This window comes from Lytechinus variegatus, chromosome 1 (assembly GCF_018143015.1).
Source record: "Lytechinus variegatus isolate NC3 chromosome 1, Lvar_3.0, whole genome shotgun sequence".
Classification (NCBI taxonomy): domain Eukaryota; kingdom Metazoa; phylum Echinodermata; class Echinoidea; order Temnopleuroida; family Toxopneustidae; genus Lytechinus; species Lytechinus variegatus.
In genome coordinates, this window is record NC_054740.1 from 66949008 (window position 1) to 66971976 (window position 22969).

A 22969-nucleotide genomic window follows, 5' to 3' on the forward strand; every position below is an offset into this window, starting at 1 on the left:
TCTGGGATTCAAATCCCATCTCAGAACTCTCATTCTTTGACAAGGCATTTATCTACGTTTGCCACTCTCCACCCAGGTGTGGTAAATGGGTACCTGGTAGGAAGGAATTTCTTGAATGCTCAACCTAATCAGGGTAGCTGTGCTAAAGCCGGGGTAGTAGCATGCAAATTGTATAAAGCACTACGTAAATGTTTTATTATTTTGATTTTAATGGAAATATTTCTTATCCTATACAACTGTATCTGCCCAAGCCAACAAAATAACCAATCTAACTATATTGTCTATTTATGTATTGGATATCCATTGAGTTTTTGAAGCTTTGTTACTCATAGTGATGGTGTAGAGACACTTATACTCTTGCCTAACTCGATAGCTTCAAACTTTTCTGAATATATTTGAGCCTTGTATTTATTTAATTTGAAGGCTAATTATATCAAACAAACACAATTTTGCATAAGGTGCTTTTACACATCTACTATAAATTCATTTACTGAGACCAGAGCTAAAGCTAATAAGATCTGTTGCACTGAAAAACTTTCTAAAATGGAACTTTATTGCTTCAATGCTTCCTATCTGAATAAAGTTTTGATCCTCTGTCTGCATCTCTTTTTCTCTGTTCATGCAGCTCCTGGATCCAAGTTTGGTCCCAAGAAATTCAACCTGCTACCGGAGGTGGAGCCCTCAATGCAGATTGACTTCGGGGAACCTCTCATCGAGCTAGACCTTGGCGAACTCGGCAAGGCCATCCAGCTCGGTGGTGAGCTTGACCAACAGATTGAGGTCACAAGCGAGGGCCCCGAGGCAGTCACTCCGCTCATTGAAGAGGCTGCCCCTCAGAAACCAGTGGTCATTGAAGAGCTCAAAGACCAGGTCTGTCCCGCCCTCCTTGAGGAAGGGTTGGGGGTCAGTTGTGCCCCCTTTACACGTTCACATGCCGATGTTTACCAAGTCCCCGGATTGAGGGGCTTGGAACGTGTATGGCACAAGTGGCCCCCACAAGATTTCCCCCCATTAGCACGTCCCATACATATCATTTCATTTTATAGTCATGATGGTTAAAAGCATTAGCATGTTATTTCAGAGAAAAACCTTGTCAAATGTATAGAAATCAATATATTCCATTGAATCATAGTCTGTCAAACTTAAGAGAGAGAAAAAAAAATTAAGACTGCTTTGATTATATCTGTTTTTAGAAACATACTGGATTGGTTATTCCTTGTATCTATTTTTATTGACTTTTTTCAGTATACTCTTTTTCAGGTGTAATAGCATAAAATTCATATCAACCCATCTATATATATATCTGTCCCTTGACATGTTACCATCCCCATAGATTGAACACTTCATAGCAAGATACATATTCACCAATCACTCGTTTCCCTTTCTTCATTGAAAATGAATTACTTGATTTTGCTGTTGTCCCTTAAATGCCCTCATCATATTCCATTCAAATTCACAATCCATATCAGATAAATATGTAGTCCATAAATTCATGTGTATACTCCTTACATTTAAAGTACATTTTCAACCAAGTGTTTGCCGGACATATAATTCATGGTGGTTCACATAATTGTGAACATCTTTCCCTCATATTGGACTGATATCTTGTCCCTGTGCAACCGTCATATGCATGATCCAGTAGAAATGATTAACAAAATACTCGGTTCATATCAACAAATTCTACAAATAAACCTTAAATTACATGATGCAAAAAGGTACAAACATTAGCTAGTATATAACTTAAGTGAGTATGTAATTCAAATTTAAATCTTATTCAACAAAAAAGTAAAAGAGTGAAAGTAATAAGATGGTGGTTGATGTAACATTTTAATATGCCACTCATACTGGAAGGCAAAAGTGCTTCTGTAGAAATTACTCTTTTCAAAATGAAATGAATACCAAGTCTTCACTGTGATTCAATTGGAATTATTAATTTTTTTAACCAAGCATATAGAACTTGATTGTTTATGAATCTCAGAACCAAGAACAAGCTAAGAATACCCTATTTATAGTTTTTACTACTTGCTTGAAAGAAGCCAATCCTTACCTCTGAATTTGCATATATACATGTATCACCTGGTAGTTCTTGGGGCAATAATGAGTATTTTTGTAAATCAAATCTACTGTGGTCATCAGATCACTTGTGATGTGCCCCTTACCCATGATCACCCTTCCCTTGTCGTGACCCCTGAGTGTGTATCTTGACCCCACAGGATGTGAAAGATGGCAGCCGTGTCAGTCTTCGTGTCAAGATCACCGGCAGCCCAACCAAGGTCACCTGGTACAAGTGAGTTGATGTCTTATTTGATTTGAATAAAAAGCGAATAATCGAAGCTTAACGCTGAAAATTTTTGTCAAAATTGGAAGTAAAGTAAGAAATTATGACATTTGAAATTATGCCTATTATTCACAAAACAGTTGTATGCACATGACAGTGATATGCAAGTGAGAGAGCCGATGTGATCACTAATTTGTGTTTTATTGTATGAGTTCTGAAATATTCTAATATTTGCAGATTTGACAATTAAGAGGCTTTTCATCAAATCACATTACACCAATATCAATTCCCAATATCCAGGGAGGAATCAAAATTTGTTTCACATTATGATGAAAAAAGAGAGAAATATATCACACTTTGTGCAATGTTGTTTAGGAGTAGGCCACTGTCTTTTTGCACAGTGTCATGTTGGCTAAATGTTGATGGCCTCCCATAACTGCCTGTACTGGCTGCACTGAAACATTGCTCTAAGAGCGCTAACGGTAGGCCCAGTAACATCTTTCAAATTGTGATGTCGAACATGGATACAAGATGTAAATAAGACGTTGTTACATTAGGTATTTCTCCGAAATTCCTGGGGCCTTTGTTTAATAGTGCTAATGACGTTTCTGTGCCACTGTTACTGGCATGCCAATACTTCAAAAAATGTCAAAGATCATCTTATACAAAGGAATCCATGACGATGCCAAGCCCCGTCACCATAATGGCAAAGTTACTGTGATGTTTGCTCGTTTATGAAGCGGACTCCTCTTCTGTGTGGTTTTCAATGGAAATGAGATTGATAGCGATCATTGAGTCATATTCCTGTTGATTTCAGAGATGGCAAAGAAATCAAGGAAACCAAGGAAATCAGGATGAGTCAGGCCGGTGAACTCTATCTGCTGGAACTCCTGGATGTCCTGCCAGAAGACACAGGAGACTACAGTGTTGTGGCGTCTAACGCGGCAGGAGAGGCAAAATCTGTGTCCGCAGTCTTTGTTGAAGGTGAGTTCTGTTCTGTTTTAGAACTAGAAGTAGTTGTGGTAATGGGGGGTGATTGTACATGGCTGTTATAGAAGTTGGTTACTAGGAAAATATGGTTATAGTGATGGTCGCAGTGGTAGTGGGTATACGACTAGTAGTGTTAGGTGTGTTGATAGTAGTGGTGTAGTCATAATTTGGAGGCGTGATACATGTAGCCCAGTCAGTAAAGTGGTGGTTTTGCAATCTGGAAATCCAGGGTAGATTCCTACTAGGTTTGCTAGTGGCCCTTAGTAAGGTATCTATTCTCACTATCAGATCCCTCTGAGATGAATAAGCTGTTGAAGGAAATCGGATATAATACCACAGATATTCCCATATTGATGATCAAAGTAATGAAATGAGGTATTTGCAGTTTATTGCAAATGTTTTTTGAAGTTCAATCTTTATTTATTCTCATAATTCTTTTATGGTTATTATTTTTACAGATACACTTGAACCAGGCAAGGGCAAGCCAGGGTATGTATGAAATTTATTAAAATATTATTTAATGTATGAATGTAGAGAGATCAACAAGTTCTTGGTTAAAATGGTAGTACTCAGCATAGGAAATACATGCGGGCGACATGAAAGATAAAAATTTCCAATTTAAGGTACATTTCCTATAAATGAAATGCTTTGGGGCAACCATCGTTTCTAAAGTTGCATTAAAATCTGCCACAGACAATAATCAAGATCATTTAGAAGATCTTTAATCTAAAAAATAAGCATCGAGTATAATCCAATTAAAGGACCACCCAAATGTTACAAGACTTTATTAAAAGCAGGACAGATCTTAATGAGAGAAGCTAGATCTTGAAGTTCGTTGTTGACTTGCTGATCTAACTTTCCATATATTGATAAAATATGTACACCATTGTTCCGATGGCATTGTTGTATCTTCCTTCTACATCTCTGCAGTAAAAAGCCAGTTGAAGAGGCCATCACCCCGTCTGGTCAGCAGGGTGTCGAGTCCGCACCACCAGGTGTTGAGGAGGTGATCGGTTCCCAGGCAACCCCAGGAACAGAAAGTGCTACAGACTGGGAGTTTGCTGGTAAGATCACAGTCCTTCTTCATAACTTCTTGGATGTCGTCTCACAAATCTTACAATTATGGTAACTGCCATTATGGCAAACTACCACAGGATCAGAAGCCATGAGCTCATAACTAACGACTTAATAAATTTATGACTTCAATATGAATCAGAGCCTAATTGAAGCTTAAAATTTGTTTAAAAAATTGAGGTATTTCCATGTGATATCATTTGAAATCTATTGATTCTGGAGATACAATTTCTTAAGGAAATAAAATTCTTTTGAGAATATAGAAAATGATTATTTGGATCATGTTTGAAAAATATTTTCTTGTTGATTTTCTTTTACAGCAATTGTGAAAAAGCATTTCACCTGTTTGATATTATAATGCTTTTAATGTTGTAAAGATCTTTAGGTCGCTTTGTGATGTTGGTGTAGCTTATCTAATTTAAACTACAATTGCTTTGATATCTCAACTATACACATGGCTTCATGATCCATAATCAGCATTTACAACTTTCTTTTAATGAATTTATTTTTCCCATTAACATGAGAGGCAATCTTAGTTTGCGTATTGTGTAGATTTAGCAGCTATGATAGTGCTTCAGTATTATATTAAGCTCAACCATCATTGCAAATGCTATTATGATAATAATATTATTGAGTCTACATAGATCTCCATTTGTTATCATTATTCTTAACAAGGTATCACTTGCTCTATTAGCTCTATGTGAAGGGATGTATACTTGACTAAAAAATATTTTCAAATAGTTTGTGTCACAAATTGTACAGCAAATTTTCCTTTTCATATTGGCTTATGAAATACGTTTTTGTCCGTACAATATAAAAGGCGATACAGGCATGACAAGGGAAGAATATAGTAAGTTGTTAAATTTGAAGATGTGCATAAACATTATTTTTATTACTTTTTGTTAAAATCATACTCTTTCTGATTTTCAACTAACAATGTGGAAATAATCTATTTGAGAAGCAGCTAACTTCAGTTGAACCCATAAGTTGAAGTTAGTGGTGCCTATAAGATTAAATATTTTACTACTAATGTTATTATAATATTCTAAATATAATATAATGTTATGTTTGTGAAATCATACCAAATCAAAAGTACCTAAAATCTGTTGTTTTGTTCTGTGCCAACTAAACAGTTGTAATTATATTAACTAAATAAAACAATTGGCGGCAAAGGGCAACATTTGGAAAATCTTGACTGGAGCTTTGTTCAAGAAAATTATACTGAATATCTACTTTGATTTGTGTAATGAAAGTTTTTGATTAAGTTTGGAAGCCTTTATGGAAGCCTTAATGAAGTTCTTAGATATTTTAAAATCAATTGAGCACTTTAAAAAGTGAATTTCAGGAGAAAAAGTTTAGCTCTTAATCAAGAGGCATACATATACATTTTTTAAGTGGATAGTCTTTTTTCTATCTATTGGCTTTTATTAAGCTTCCAACAACAAGCTTGGCTAAAAATGAAAAATTGTACCCTTTGCCTCCAAACTTTCCAGTTCTTAATTGGTTTATTACTGCATTTAATAGGTTAATGTCAAGTCTGTATACTTTATGATCAATGAATGTTTCTAACACACGTCGCCTCAACCACAGAATCATCCGGAGATATCCCTGTTGAAAGACATGGAGAAGCCTTGGAAGGAATGGAAGGTGACCGCAAACAATCCATTTTTACCCCTTTTATTTCTGCCTGTTGCCATGACGATGCACTCCTCAGAATCTGCACCATTGTCTTTGCACGACGCAATTTCCTTTGTTTTAGCAGTCCCTCGGCAGTTTTAAAGTTGTTTTTTGCACCAATAATTTGCTTTGTCTGGCAATTCCTCAGCATTCCTCAGCATTTTCACCCTTTTCTTTTTCACAAAGCAATTTCCTTTGTCTCGGCGATTCCCCAGCACTCTTCACAATTTTCACTATTTCAACTGCACAATGCAATGTCCTTTGTTGTAGCAATCCCATGCTTGCTGAATAATTTGTCATAGATTTTTTACCTTAAAGCTGCATGAAAAGGAAAAAGAAAGTTAATAAAAAATGACACTTGGTAGATTTACTTTAGTCCAGGTCCAAGCTTATGGTCTCAACATACCACCTCTAAATTTTACTGCAATCTCAAATAAGAATGAACATTAAAGTTAGAAGCATGTATAGAGATCATTTCATTAAAACAGACTTGCATGTAATAAAAGCCTTTATCAACACCTTGGAAGTGAAAATAATTTGGACTTGGTCATTAATGCATTTAAGTTGCCACTTAAACCAGTGATAAATAGATACACATTCAGATGTAGCAATTTTCCAGCATGTCTGTGACAGGTTAGAATATGGCAGATTAGAGCCAACCTCCCCTATCTTTAGAAAACCAAGTTGCCACTATTGCCCTAATTGGATTACAATACAATAACCATTCTTTTGAACAGTACAGTGCATTTTCGTAATTTTTATCTATTTCCTCATGAGGAGCTTGCATGATTTCAGGTAGAATGCACATGTAGTTAGAACTCTTCTTTTGGTCATGCAAGGCACTTATACACCATTTTGCTGAGAAGTAAAGATACAGAATGATAAAATGTTCAAAATCGATGGAAATATGGGGCCAGGTATCACAAAGCTTAGCGATTGATCATTGTGCTGAATTGTATGATCGATCACATACAATAATCAGTGCCATCAATCATAGAAATCAGCCCCACGATCAATTGCTAAGCTTCATGTTACAGGGCCCAGGAGAGTATAGAGTCATGTAGATTCAGTTTGACATAGTATTGTATTGTGCTTATATAACTATTGAGCACCATTTTCCAGCACAGATTTGTATACTATCGTCTATAGTGATATGCCACCACTGAATAGCTATAAAACAGAAAACTGGCCATTACTGATGCTTGTCCATCTCCTCCCAAAAAACGAAACGAACCAGAAGCAACAAGCCTTCGAAACCTGTATCCAAACAAGCAAAAATAAAACAAATGGAAGAAACAAATAGAACAAATGGAAGAAAAATTGTTTTAATCGTTGTTGCCAAATTTCTTAAGTTTTAGGTAATGATTTATCAATAGTATAATGATAAAGTGATGAATATGAAAGTAATAAAATAAGACTTTTTTGTTTTTGATCATGATAAAACATTTAAAAACATTGATTCACAAGTTTGCTATAGTTTTTCAAGCTACAAAAATAATTATTCAGTATTTCCTTTATTTCCATTCCCTTGCCATATCATTTTTGTTATCTGGTTTAAAATTCAAGAAAATGATCAGTGTTAAAAACAACACTTCCAAATCAATGATATTGAAACTTTCAGTAATTCGATTTTATCACTTCTACATTTTTTTTTATTGTTAGTCATATTTATCAGGATGTTGAACTATATTTTCTCATTAATTCACTGAAATCAGGAAGGTTATGTAATCAAAACAGTTTATGTACAGGAAATGATTATCTTTCTATATGTAAGTGACTTGTTTGTGGATCTAATTTCAGTTGTTTTCAAGGTGTAATACTTTTTGTATTTTGCTTTAAGTTTGCTTTGCATGTCTTGATTGCTGTGCAGATATTTCTTTTGTTCATTTTCACTATTTCTATAAGTGTTGATATTATGCTTTTATTGAATGACACATGGTATAGTATAAAAGGATTCTAGTTTAATTAATCAATGGTATTGAATTTCTGTATACATTATATTCCTTTACGGTTTTGAATGTAGCACAGCACAGTGTAAGAACTCCCCCTGTTCGATTAATTTTGATCCTAATAAAATCAATGTCACACATTTCCATTTTACCTCCCACCTCCTTTATAATGCAAGATATCACATTGGCCAAAAAAAAGAAGAAGGATATTTTTCCAGATTCAAGAAAGAGTTGCATTTCAATGCAAGTCAAGATATCAAGTGAAAGTCATGAATACGGGTGCTCCATTGGCTGAAAATCTAGTTGCGCAAGATTTTTTTTAGTTTCGTTTGATCGCAACTCTTTCTGCAACGGGCCACTGGTCTCCATAGTGTAGTTGATACATATAGGTTTGAATTCAATTCAATTCAACTGTTTTACATTGTTTACTTTTGAAATATTTTGGGAAGGGGGGGGGGAGGGGAGGGGTGGATGTTACACCTCCTTTGATTCCAAATTTCTCCCTGTATGTCCTTGTGAATATTTTCTAACGTGTTCCTATACTGCCTCTGTTCTACAGGAAAGAGGAAGAAGAAGGACAAGGGACCAGTTGATATCTCACCATACTTTGTTGAGACACCCAGTAAATGCTCCACTCCTGAAGGTAAGAACATGGATGTATAGTGTACAGGAGCAAGGGGGGGGGGAAGCACTATAGGAAAGGGGGGGGGGTGGTTGACCCCCTAATGATTTGATCAAGTGATGAATCAAGAGAAATGTAGAATGAAAGAAAGAAAAAGGAAGAGAGAGAGAGAGAGAGAGAGCTTGGTCATGAACCTTAGCAATACTCTTGTTTTGTATTAAAAAAGAGAAATGAATATAAATTTTGGGTCATTTTACTCCGATTTAACCATTGTTACCGTCTTTCTCAGTCTAGCTGTGTATGGATCTAGAGGAGAAATCGGTAATAAGGGAAAATAGAATATGCATCATGGGCGAGGTTATAAACTCAAGAGTTCCCTAATGCATATACTCCGTAATAGCTGCATGTTTATTTAATACAGTCCAACCCATCTGAGCCGCTACATGTCTGTGGTGAGAACCTGTGTTTTGTTGCCTGTATCATTGTCTCCCATTTGGCCTTAATAGACATGTCTTACTGTAGGGAATTTTCAAAGAGGATCCAATGTATGTAGCCTTTCATGAACATGATGTTTTCTTTTATACCATACAGGTCAGAATGTGACATTTGAAGCCATTGTAGCTGGTGAACCTACCCCAACAGTCAAATGGTTCAAAGGAAAGAACGAGGTCAAAGATGGAATGAAGGGAAGATATGCTGTAAGTATTTACTCATGATTTTTTAAGAATTCATTCAGATATTTATTGCAACCATGACAGTTAGATAATTGGCAGTATATACATTTTCTACACATGTATAAATGGTGACACGACGTTTGCTCCAGGCCTCATTTCATCTAAGGTGTAGGGTTAGGGTTGTAGTAGGGTTTATGTTAGGTTTAGGGTAGGGTGTAGTGTTAAACCAAGGATTGAAGTTGGTCATTCATTTAGTGTGTGGAATTTAGAGCAGAGCAATTGTCGTCGGAGCAAATGTCATGGAACCATATAAAAAGGTCATATAGGATCAAATAATAAGCATAGAGGAAAGGAGATATAGGTTTTAAAGATTTATGTGTTGATGGAACCTTTGGAGGAGCTACCTACAGGCATGTATTTTGGGGCATTTGGTGTGCTTTGAGAAAGAAATTACTTGGATAAAATGACTCCTTTTATACTTATGAAGAATATTTTATTTATACAGCAATTGATCGAAACAGCAGGATTTATCCTAAACTAAATGCAATGAACGAATGAATGTGTATTTCACAATGCACAATTGTTCATGAGATATCAAATGTTTTTCCGGTTATTGTTATGATCATATGCATGATACATTTATCAAACCATGCTTTCCCAATTGCAGGTGAAATACAATGAAAAGACGCGGGTCCACTCCCTGGCGATCAAGAATGCTGACTCTATGGACTCCGGAAAGTTCTCCTGCAAGCTCGAGAACGAGCACGGCAAGGACGAGCGTGTCTTCTCCCTCATGGTCACACGTAAGTACCGGACACTACCGGCTCCTCCCTCAGTCTACCTTTTCTCTTTCACATTCTCCTCCCCTTCGGCTCTTCCGAATGCCACTTCTTCTATTTTCATCCTCTCCCCTCGGCTTGCCCGAAACCTACCTCCTCGCTCCCTCCCTCCATGCTGGAGCGTCCTGAAGGAAAAGGATAATTCCTAGGGAGGGGTTTTGGGGGATTAGTTTGAATTTGCTGATATCGGAATCAGATTATTGAATTCTTTTGAAATAGTGAGGTTTGCAGTGTTGGTGAGTTGAGGATAAAAACACGTGAAGAAATGATAACACACGATTATGCACCCCACACACCTGGAGTAGTCCACATAGGTGTTGCTGTGAAATGTTTTTTATTTTCATTTATTAGAGACACATGAGATTCGAGGCGGTGTGATGATGACGCAGATCTTTGGATCTCTCTGGCCTTTTTTCTCAAAGGCTGTTATACAGTAGGTGTAAACTTGAGAAAATAAACGTTGATTTTAGAAAACACGTTCTAATTTGGTGTGTCAATCACTTCAATTTGTCTCTGTAGAAACAGCTGTTTGATTAAAAAAAATACATGTGCAATGTTCTAGGGTTTAGAAAACTTACACATCTATAGACGAGTTGCTTCCCAAATTATTTCAGAGTAGTCTGTCATTTGACTTCTTTCTATTATATAGAGGGCTTGCAAGAGTTAAAATTTTGACCTTGATTATATGCAAAGGCCACCTTATCATTGTCGTTTGGAAGAAGGTAAAAAAAATAATTTTACAGCAAATGATTTCGATCAATTCAAGATGACATACCAAAATAGCCTAACATACAAAGTCAATCCATCGGCTTATTGGAATTCATAGATCCTGACTTTGACCAATATGTATTAGAGAATTCAGATTCAATTGCTTTGAAGATTAAATTGATGCGGTATAGGATGTAAAAGACATTTTGAAAGTTTTAATAATTTGTATGAGGGGAAAAAATTCCATCATAACAAATTTGAAGGTTTTCAAAGATTTTTTTTTCAAAGAAAATTCTTTCATCCGAGTATAAAGGACATATTTGACAATTCGTGTTTGACATAGCTGTTTGTAGGCTTTTATCAATTTGTTTATCATTATCTTTTTGATTTTTAATAATGGTTTGGATTAAAAAATATACATGCAGTAGATGATACTAAACTTATCAGGATTTCTTCAATGGAATGAAGTTTTATTGAAATGCTAAACATATTCAACAGAATAATTAAAAATTACTCTGAAAATTTGTCTAAATGAACTCTTCTGTATGGCACACATCATCTGTCAAAACTTTGACTTTATTATTGTTCTATGTGTTACCATAACAAATAATTTTTTAAAGGCATCGTATCATAATTTCCTCCAGGAGCAACTTGTTTGGAGACTATTTAAAGTGTCAAAACTCTTGCAGAGTAATTCAATAATCAATATTTTGCGACAAAAACCAACAACTGCAAAGTCATTATTTCAGATGATTCAATAATTTGATCTAGATCATCATTTTTTTTTATTAGGGTAATTTCCTCACTAAATTACAGCATACACAATTATACTCGTATCTATAGCCTGACTTGCTTTGCCTATTTAGAGGAATTATAAAGTTTGAAGAATATTGAAGAATGGAAATGTATGTTACAAGTAATCATTTAGAGTTTCAGATTTCAATATAAATGTGTTATTGATTTAGATTAACAAAATATTTACTTCGAAGTTGAATTTCTAAAGGTTCAACTGAGTTAATTTTAGTTCACATGTGAATGATTCTCTAAAAAAGAAACAAAACAACAATATGTCTTTACACCATTTGTTCAAATATATCGAGTGTAATTTAAAATTAATTAGTATTATGTCATCAAAAGCTGTTGATGAATTGTCTGGCATTGGAATGATAAAACTGGAACAGTGAATGAATTTTAATTCAAGTTTTTAAATAACTATAGATGTATGTTTTGATAGTCCATCAGAGGATATGTAAAGATGCTAATTATTACAACTTTTTTTGAAATATGATTTTGATATATATCTATACATGTCTTTTGATGTTTTAATATTGTTGTTCATAGCTGATAATAAATCTGATTGTGTGGCCTTGAGTGTGAATTAATTTCTGCACCCTCTCTGATTGGTTGTCACCAGATTAAGTAATCCCGTTATATAATCTCTTTTCATATTATATATATATATGTATATATACACATCCAATTTATATTCTTGAAATGCGCCATTGTGCACAGATATACACATGTATCATTCATATAACGTATACTCTCACAACATCATTCTCAATTCGATTTATACCTTGTTATCATATTTGTGTTTTTTTTTTAAAAATAAAAACCTAACAATGATCACCCCAAACATCAGTTACACGCAATTACCCTTCATCGTTGCTACACAGTTGCTTGGAAGAGTATACTCGTCTCAAAAATAATAATAACCCCTGTAAAAATAACAAAACCATCATTCTAATATTGTTAAGTATCCAGTGTGTAGACATTCAGTCGGTACAGAAGTGGAGTTAACCAAGAGAGGGAGCCATTTGATTTGAAGTCTGTTTATTTTTCTTTAATAACACTCAGCTTTTGTTGTTGTTTTGAGAGTTTGTCCTGTCACTTATAGATAATAACTGATAGTATTTGAGTTGATGGAATTAATACTCTCACAGTGTTGGTGTTGATGTTGCTCTTTTTTCTCCATGCTTTTGACTTCTACTTTGCTGGTATTTTTATTTTAAAGGAGATATTTCTCTCTAAGCTTCTCTCTGACCATGGCTTTGTGGAATTGCTGTGATCGAAATGTAATGAAGCATTACGCAGAGCAGAAATATTCAATTTTTATCTAGTTTTACTTTCACAAAGTAAAGTTAGGCAAATTACTGAGAAAATAATTATCTGTTTTTAAAAGAGCTTGGGACTTGATCAGGAATAGCTAAATATCTGAAAGCTGTCCAAAGAATTATGTTATTCTCACAGATTAAAGAATATTTATTGAATAAACCTTCACCTTTGAAATACAGAATTTATAACCATAGAAATCAAAGTAAAATCTGTGTGAACCATATTTGGCCATAGAACAGGTCTGTCATATTTTAGAATCAAACCTTTTTGTATCAAATTTTTGATGTGATTTTTTTTGTGATTTTATACAAGTCATAATCTTTCATCTCTGTTCAACTACCATTTTTGTATATACGCCATATTACCTCTTGTGATCACATTCTAAAATCATGTCAGAATGTACTTGTCTGTCCCCAAAACACCATTCTAATGTCACTCATACACGTACTTGTATACATCACACACGCAAAAAATCCACCCTTTTGAGTGGATTACGTTTAAAAGCGATTTCTGCACTCCGATGCTTTGAAGGTTATGTTGCATCCTGCAAATTTTGTATCGCAACTCGGTTGACGTATGACCCGAACCCCAAGGATTACAAGGGCTTTCAGAGAATGGCAACATTTTGTTTCTTTTGAACAAGGCAAATGTGGCATCACTTAATACCGGTCTTGCCCCTAACTGTTACCCATCATGCCTTTCCCTCCCCTTCCTCATTTTCCCGTACTCATTTACTATGATTTCACCCCCTCCTCTTTCATACCATCCCATCAGACCTCCGATCCTACCCGTCGAACCCCCCTTGTGATCACGTCTCACCAGCACATTGCTCATGCCGCCCGGCTTCGGCAACCATGGCACTTTATTACCAGCACAATGTGGCACCAAAAACTAGCAAAACGGAAATGCAAAAGAAAAGAGTTTCCACCCCCCTTTTATTCTTTCTCCACCCCCCAAGTTTTGTCTTATCAATCCCAAGTTTAATTATTTTGCGAGGCGACCCTGACGTCATCTTTTTATCATTTGCATTCTGACGATTGACCACCATCTCTCAGTCGAAGGGGAAGAGGATGAAGAAGGAGAAGGTACAATGCTTTCAAAGTGATTCTTACTAATGTGATGGTGGAGGAATGGTTGGTCAGAAACCTTGAAGACGCTTCAAATCGTCATCTTAAGGTCAACATTTACATTCATTTTCCTGTTAAAAGACATCTTTTTTGCATCAGTGGTGTCGGCTTGAAATCATTGTAAAAAAAAATCTAGAAATTGAACAAAAATTTCTTTTGAACTTATTAGTTGTCAATGTGCTGTAAATATGTTGTGAAGCCTTTATACATGAAGCTATTTTTGTGGCTACCCTACTGTTCTAGATACAATTCTTACAGCTTTTATTGTCTTCTCGTTCAGCTTCTTTGTCAATTAAACAAGTGAATATCCCTTTTTGCATAAGTGAATTTTGCAATACCAATAGCAAAGTGCCTCCTTAATTTTTTTTGAAATCAGATTCTTAATTCTCCCTAGTATATGAATGTCTAACTTTAGTGATACACGTGATGCAAATGCTGTCTTTATATAACAAGAAAGTGTAAAACAACTATTCTCCACCATCATATTGAAATTCATTAAACCTGAGTTTTTCCAGGACACCATAATTTGATTTTTATGACCATTGTGCCCAGTTTGATAAGTCAGTTCCCCAATCTATAAATTATCAAACTTAACTGCTATGAGAGAATATAATGTCATATAAACATTGGTGAGTAACGTGCCAGTTGTGTCACAGGTGTAGCATATAGTGACTCGGAGGTTTCAAAGTGCAGCTTTGCAGACATCATAGATTTTATAGATCACAAAGCTTGAAGTGGAGGAAAAAATCTTGGTGATTTACTGGATTTTTTTGTGCTGTTGTAAAGCGCGGTTTCATAAACATCAGAAGTACAATCCAATAACTTTTCTTTAAATGACAATAAAATAAATTATTTGCCATGAACAAAATTTGGCTTTCAATTTGTTAAATTCTGAATTATTGTTTATAATTTTTGTTGATTTTGATAATACTTTAAAATACAGTAATAGGGTGACAAAATAATTCCAGCCTTGCCCTGAAGACATTCTAAAGAAGTCTTCAAGAATCAAAACCTAAAAATAAAGCAGGAAGATTTGCCATCTTATTAAGAGCCAACTTTATTCTTACTTTCAAGATTTGGAGAAGTTATTGGATTTTAGAAAATGGGCCAATTTTGTTCTGTAATCAAATTTAATGCATATGACTTTGTGCAGTGCCTAAGTATTAATGATTTTAATCACCTTTTATAAAGAAAAAAATATCAAACAAAGTAAAATTTGGTGATTGGTGATAAAAATGGCATAACAGGCAGTGGCGTACAGATGGGGGGCTTGGAGACACTGTCCCCCCAAAAAAAAAATTTACGACCAAGAAAAAAAAGATGAAAGGAAAGAGAAGGATGAAATACAATATTATTTTCTGATTATAATGTCAAAATCTTTCACAAACTTGGTTTTTGTATAAATAAAAATATCAAAATTTTTCGCTCGCTTGCAACTTTTTTAAAAGAAATTTTGCCCAATACGCCATATCTATCCACCTCAAAATGTTGGGCTCATTATGCCACTAATTACAGGCACTGTGCACAGGAATAAGCAATGAATTTGTTTGCATAATAAAAATGGCTGGCCTAGTGAGATTAGCTTCATAGAAACTACATCATGTCAGTATATTCCATGCCTACGCTTATGTTTCTCCATTCATTCATTCATACATACATATTCATTTCCCATGGATTTGTTTTTTGATCCAATATCCACTATCATCAATTCATCATACATTGGTTTATTATTTCATTGTGTAAAGCCTTACCGTGTAAACACATCCTCAAACATTGTTTTTTTTTTCCATATTCATCAGGGCCCTGCCTTACAAGGAGTTGCGATTGATCCAATCAATTTCAGTTATGGAGATCTATTGATGACAATAACACTGAGCACAACAACACTTTGAATGGATGTATCTATTCTAGATGTTGGGATCATTGACTTTCCATAGTTGAAATCAATTGGATCAATCGCAAATCTTTGTGAGATTGACCCATTTTTACATGCCATAGGATGCGGTTCAACATACATGTTAGTGTAAACGTATATGTACCTAACAAAAGTTTTTTGTCTCTGTAAATACAAAAGTTACAAGTTTTTTCAAGTATTTGAAGTGGAAGTCAAAAATTGTAATCAATATTTCTAACAACCTGTATTCAGTTTTGACACAATATTTATCTTTATGAGGAAGATATACATTCGATTGTTGATTATTATCTGTATATTATGACTATAAAATTGATGTATACTTGTTGAGGTTTTTTTTTCTTCAAAATAATTAGTAATTTTCTTAGAATGAATTATTTGCACCAGCACAAGCACACATTTCACACTTCCCCACTTCCATTTACCTTCAATTTCATATCTCCTTCAGCACATCTTTCATTGCACTTTGTCAAATCAAGTTTCATTAAGGATTTTAACAGACCGAAATCCTTACATAAATTTCAATCTCTTTGAAGGACAAGTCCAACCCAACAAAAAGTTGATTTGAATAAAAAGAGAAAAATCCAACAAGCATAACACTGAAAATCTCATCAAAATCGGATGTTAAATAAGAAAGTTATGAGCTTAATTTCACAAAACAGTTATATGCACATCCTGGTCAGTATGCAAATAAGGAGACTGATGATGTCATCCAGTTATTCCTTTTGCATTTTATTATATGAAATATTCAAATTTTCTCCTCATTGTCAAGTGAAACAGCGATTAATTCCTCCCTGAACATGTGGAATTAGCATTGTTTAATTATAATACTATATGGTTCTGCCAAGTTGGTTCTTATTGTCAAATCTGTAAAAAATGAAACATTGTATAATTGTATTGTATAATAATAAAAAACAAAAGAAATAGTGAGTGAGTGACATCATCGACTCACATTTGCATATCACTGAGTTGTGCATATCACTGTTTTGTGAAAAAATAAGAGAAACCTTAAAATGCCATAACTTTCTTATTTTACATCCGATTTTGATGATATTTTCAGCTAGATTGATTTTCCTCTAATTATTCAAATAAACATTTTTCTGGGATGGACTTGACCTTTAATTCATTTATGCAGAGACATTAGAAATGAAATTGGGGAGCATTTCATGAAACAAGCCCTTGTTATAAGCTACTGAAATCCTTGCTTCTGATTGACTGAGAGCAACTGAGTCAGTGAAATTCACTGTTTTAAAGAACTTTCTAGGTCATGAAAAAATAGCAGTAAATAGATTTTTTTCATTGAAAGGCTGAAAATATTTGTTCAGCTGTATGTAACTACCGTATTTAAACAAAACAAGTCACAACTCCTTAAACATTAAAGCACCAAGCCATTTGAAAGCGTGTCTTTGATTAAGACTGGCAGTTTGATTTCATTCTTAACATTTGTACATACACAAAATCCATTTTCAGGTTCTTCAAAAGAGCTTTTGAGAATGATATTCAGACATATTTGTTGTTAAGGTTGTTATCTAGAAAAGACTCAGTCGTACCTGTAACTTATGATCATTATGATAATAATACTATGGAATTCATATTGAGCTTGAATCACTTTGTGATAAAGGTATCAAAATTGACATAAGGAATAGGGAGGGAGACAGAAGTGAGAAGGTTCAATTATGAGTAAACATGGATTTTTACAGATTTTGAGAAAAAGATGGGTTTGTGTGGATATTGGGGTGCACTTGGACAGGTTATCATCAGATAGTAGGTTTCAACCTCATTATTCATTCTTTCATGCCTCACCGTCGTCTGAAGATCCATCTTGTATTCTCTCATCTCACGTTCATCTCTCCACATCATATCCTTTCCTTTTTCATTCAATGCAATTGATGACCTGTACTCTCATCATTCATTCCATCCCTTCATCTGCACTTCATCTGCACTTCATCTGCACTCGCACCGAGATAAAAGAATTCTAATTCTCAAGATTTTCATCTTGATGACTTTCTTTTCAAGTTTCAATTTTCCCTCACCATGAAGTGCAAGATGACTGACTGCCGAGTTCCTGTCTCTCTTTCTCTCTCTATCTCTCTTCACCCTCTCCCCCAATACTTGCCCCGCCCTGTCTCCGCCCTATGATGCATCGACCACCCAACTTTTAACCACCACCACTACCACCACCACCACTACCACACCCTGCCTGCAGGCAACAGAGGTATATGGATTGTTGTTTTGAATTGCAACAGCGCCCCCAATCGGGCGTTCATTGTCAGTTGATAAATTGCTAGCACTTTTCAGTAGTGTTTATTGTTTTCCCTCAACAAGATGCTAAAATGAGGTTGTCTAGACTTCCTATGTTTATTTAGCAAACTATGATTATGTCTGAATGAATTTAGGTGTTGAGATCTGTTACAATATTTTGGAAAATTGAATTATTAAGGATTAGACCGTTCATCATAGCATTTTAATTTTATATTTTTATGATAAAAATGTTCAGAATGATAGCAACCCACATCAGTCAGAGATTTGAGATATCAATTACAGAATTGAAATAATAATATCTTGTTCATTTTATGTTTATACAACACATTGTTGATTATTTCATCCCAAATCCTAACTTTCAATGTTTTTTTTTATTCATGAATGATGTATATATCTTGCCGCAAAGCAATAAAGACTACTGAAAAGTGTTTCTATTGTATATATTCAAAACAATGATCTTGCATAACCCACCCTGAATTTTAGCACTTTTAGAAAAAAATACAAATGATCGATACTTTTTCTGAAATGAAATGTTTCTTTTGACCTGTACCTTACAAGAGTAAATCACTCTGAGAACCTGATTTGTAAACATAGTAAAATTAACTGAACATTGCATGAAATATAACAAAAATAAAGACACATGTAGAGGAGAAATATGAGCTCCAGCATTTTTATTGTATATTACTTCATTAAAAATATGAGAGATGGCTGGAGTCTCTTGTGGAGATGTCCAAGGTAAAGGGAGTAATAACCAAGAGCTTGCATTATTACAAAAATCTTATTTAATCTTTAATCAAAGTATGAGTATTAGAGTATTGAATTGAAAAGAATAAAAAAAAAACCACTACACGACCAGATGCATATCTTTGTTTTATAAAACACCTTGGTTTTACACGTCTCTCCTATTTTTCTCAGCTACTATCAGACTTTATCCCTTGCTTCAATGGCTATTTTAAGCATGCTCAACCCAGATCAAAAGCAAGAACGGTTTGAAAGCACTCTGAAAGCGTCTTTTTTGCACCAAGGACTTAAAAGCTGGAATTTTAATAGCAATTTCCCCTCCATTTCCCCCATTCCCTCATTTGACTTTGGCATCTTTCGGAAATGCAAGTTTTGCTCGGATTTTCTCTTAATGCTTTGATATATCATTTTTTTTAGATACAATGTTTTGCAAATTCATGCAAATTTATGCAAGAATGAATGGGACTTTTGAGTGTGTTTAAAATAGAGATTGAAGTGAATGGATCCACCCTTTGGATGAACTGTATTTATCATATTAAAAAATTAAGTTGTATTTCCATGATTGTTATAAAAACTGTTTCTTGATATAGAAAATGATGATGTTTTAACTCAACATCGTAGTGTCAATTCTATCAACAACAAGTTCTTATTGTCCAGTATCTGGATAATAATCTGCACTTTTTCGAATATTTTTCAAATGTAAATTAAAAAATAGTTTTAGAATATTCTCAAAGCATAGAGATATTTACTATATAGAGAGATATTCGTGCATCAGATTGCAATGACAATTTACATTTTTTTTAAACATTTATTTCAGACATAAATCCACACTAATTTATTTTGCATTTCAAAGAATGTCTTGTGTTCATTGCAAAATCATTGCAGTAGGAACTAAGTTTTCTCTTTGTCATTCAGAATTTGAATTTTCTTTCTAGCCTCAATTTGAAATTCCATGGCAATGTATATTGGTTATTTTCAGTTAATACAAATTGAAGACTGAACCCCCAAATAATAATTTTAATAATAAGTTCATTTCACTCACCATATCCAACCGGTCTTCCTAAAGGCAACCACACACCTTACGATTGGTCTGCGACCCGATTTCAGAATAAAACGTAGTAGAATTTGATGCTAATGTTGAGACTTGGAATATCTTACTATGTAATGTTCTAAATCATCGTACAAATACCTGCGTTCAAATCTGTGACCGTGCTAGCATCCTTAGAATAAAAGCGAATTTAATATCTAGTCGTAATGACGTCATAGTAGTCGTACTATTGCCTACGATTTGAAACTAATTTGGCCTTTACTCTAAAATAAAGGCTTGGAATCTTTCAAAATGGTTATATTAGTATTTTTTCAATTAATTCAAACCTCAAATAAAATGATATGTTTCATTCACTTTTTCAGAAAATGAGCAAAATGCGATTTGCTCCAAAATCGGATCGCGAACAGTCGTAAGGTGTGCGGTGGCCTCAAGAAATATATTGCAAAACTCAAAATTCAATCTGGTGCCCAAATTAGCATCTTCTTTTTACTGACATATAATAAGATAAAATTCCATGAAATTCATTGAATGCGACTGAAAATATAAGCATTATTCATATTCAAAGATGAGTTAATTTTAACTGTTTTTTCTCCTCTGGTTTTGGCCGTCTTGTTTGATAGTCATAGAAAAATTCCACATTTTGGCTACACAGCTGGAAATCTTTTTTCTTCCAGAAATGCAGCCAAAGAAACACGAGGGATAGAAACGAATCTGATATTTTTTACCAAGTTAATGTATAAAGAATATAGGCCAACCATATGAAATAAATACAACACAATTAGCAAGAATAAATTCATCCTTTTTAATATGCCTACCATCGCAGAAATATAAGCATAAACTCTCCAACACACAATCATTTTGAGGGATCTACATGTAAAACAAGTATTATTCAATTGATTATACATGTAGCAAACTTTAATACATGTATGCATATAGTTTGACAAATACAGGGAGAAATCATCTTAAGAATAAAAAACATATATTTTTTTCGATAATAGATTGTTTTATTCTGTTGTATTTAAAAGAAAAACACCCTAACAAAATCAGACAAATAAAGAATGATGAGAAACAGAAATAAATCTGTAATTTCTTAGTCAAAATTTCAAGGTAGTTTCAAGAACCCTCATATTTCTCCTGACAACTTGAACACCATTTCACATGAGTGGATTTCTCCTATATATGAGCAAAATGAGGAATATCAGCACAATGAATTAAGCAATAAATTTATCCCAGATTAAAATTTTGTGAAAACAGGGCCATGTATAGAATTGCATTTCACAAAAGCCTTTGCAAAGAAAATCATTCTTATCACTGATTTGTTATGAGATGCCCTATGAAGAACTTGTTTGTAAACTTCCTTTCAACTGTGTGACATTATATGTCAATGATGTGACAATGAATAATTGTGACAATTAATTTGTGTAATACTTCTTAAATTATCTGTTTATCTACATGAAGATCATACATGTCACAGTTTGTATGAGTATTTATGAGTTATGCAATTTACATTCATAATAGATTATAACAAGCAATCTTCCAGGGATATCATGATGAATTGATGATACAAAAAGATGGCTATTTGCAAAGGCACTTTGGTTAAACCATGTCCTGATTTCCAATTATATTGTCAGATTTGTTTTCTTTTACCTGACAAACTTGGATTTCCTCTGATATTTGATTGGATTGTGAGAAAAGGTTGTGTGATATGACAGTGGCGAATCTGTCTGGATGATCTGTTAATATAAGGAAGGAAGTACCTCCTTATGGGTTAGAAATAATCCCCTATTTTTCCTTTTTTCTTTGCTTGTCAAATCTTCATTTGGCCAAGATTTTGTTATATTTTTTTTTTTGGGGGGGGTTCAGAAAATGTTGCCAAATAAAATGGACAATTTTTTCTTGCTCTCACTCATCCATGATTCCCCACTGCTATATTTTCTTGTGTAATATTCTAAGATGTTCTAAACAAACTAAATTCGGATTGTTTTTTGGTGGATTGATGTATTGAATTTGTAAGTTACTTTAATTTGCTAAATTTGAATAATTGTTTGTTTTTCTACATGTGGGCAAGGTCAAGGTAGATCGCCCCATAAGTTGGTGACCATGGCTTTGATTTGTTTTCTGTTAGCTCAATTAGAGCTTAAATGACAAACCATCTATATTGTTGAAAATGCAAATATTTGAAAAGGAGCTTTAAAAAAAATGAAAATTTCAATTTGATATTTGTTTACTTTAATTCTTGTTCATCAGAGTTTTTACCTGGTTACTTGGAAAGAGGAATTTCTGGGGCTCTTTTCACAAAACCTGTTACAATAAGAAATGTGCAATAACAGTTTAAATCTACTGAAATCATTCAATTTAATTGGCTGATATTGAACTTGTTACAGAAATTATGCATTTGCTATTATAACATGTCTTTTTGAAACATGACTCAGGTCAGCTTTCCTGATGCACATTTAGGCATAAATAGTGGGTTGAATATTGAAACTTTATGATTGATTTCCTGCCACTAAAAGCTGTGTTAAACAAGTATGGAAAGCCAGCAATATCAAAATCTAAAAATGCTTGTTTGTTCAAATTATTTAATACTTATTACATGTATGTATATTCATACATGCTTTGTTTTCTTGATAATTCAGTGTGCTTTTATATGTTTACAAATGACATTGTGCAAATTTCCTGTAGTGAAAATGATGACATTGATGGTTTTCCATACATTTGAAGTCGATTGGATCAGTTGTTCATGTAAGTCTTTGTAAGACCAGGCCAAGACCAACACTTGCTAACAACGTTTAAGGGTACTCTGAACATATGGGACATACCTTAGCCATGCCATAACCAAATTTTGCAGTACATGTTCTATACTATTTGTCTCTGTTCGACAGCTTTTTCTGTCTTTTTAAAAAATGAAATGCATTTGCAAAATAACTTGAAACTTACATGTTATGAATTTTGT

The 22969-nt window shown here is 34.1% G+C and overlaps 1 protein-coding gene across 1 annotated transcript in view; it reads left to right on the plus strand.

The window, feature by feature from the left end:
• The window catches only part of LOC121431648 (twitchin-like), a 115565-nt gene that overhangs the window by 7139 nt on the left and 85457 nt on the right, over positions 1-22969 (plus strand). The window contains exons 10-19 of the mRNA XM_041629248.1: positions 626-870; positions 2214-2287; positions 3096-3262; positions 3727-3757; positions 4199-4332; positions 5933-5989; positions 8528-8611; positions 9182-9288; positions 9932-10067; positions 18172-18180. Coding sequence (XP_041485182.1) covers positions 626-870; positions 2214-2287; positions 3096-3262; positions 3727-3757; positions 4199-4332; positions 5933-5989; positions 8528-8611; positions 9182-9288; positions 9932-10067; positions 18172-18180 — 1044 coding nt within the window. The remainder of the gene's footprint in view (positions 1-625; positions 871-2213; positions 2288-3095; positions 3263-3726; positions 3758-4198; positions 4333-5932; positions 5990-8527; positions 8612-9181; positions 9289-9931; positions 10068-18171; positions 18181-22969) is intronic.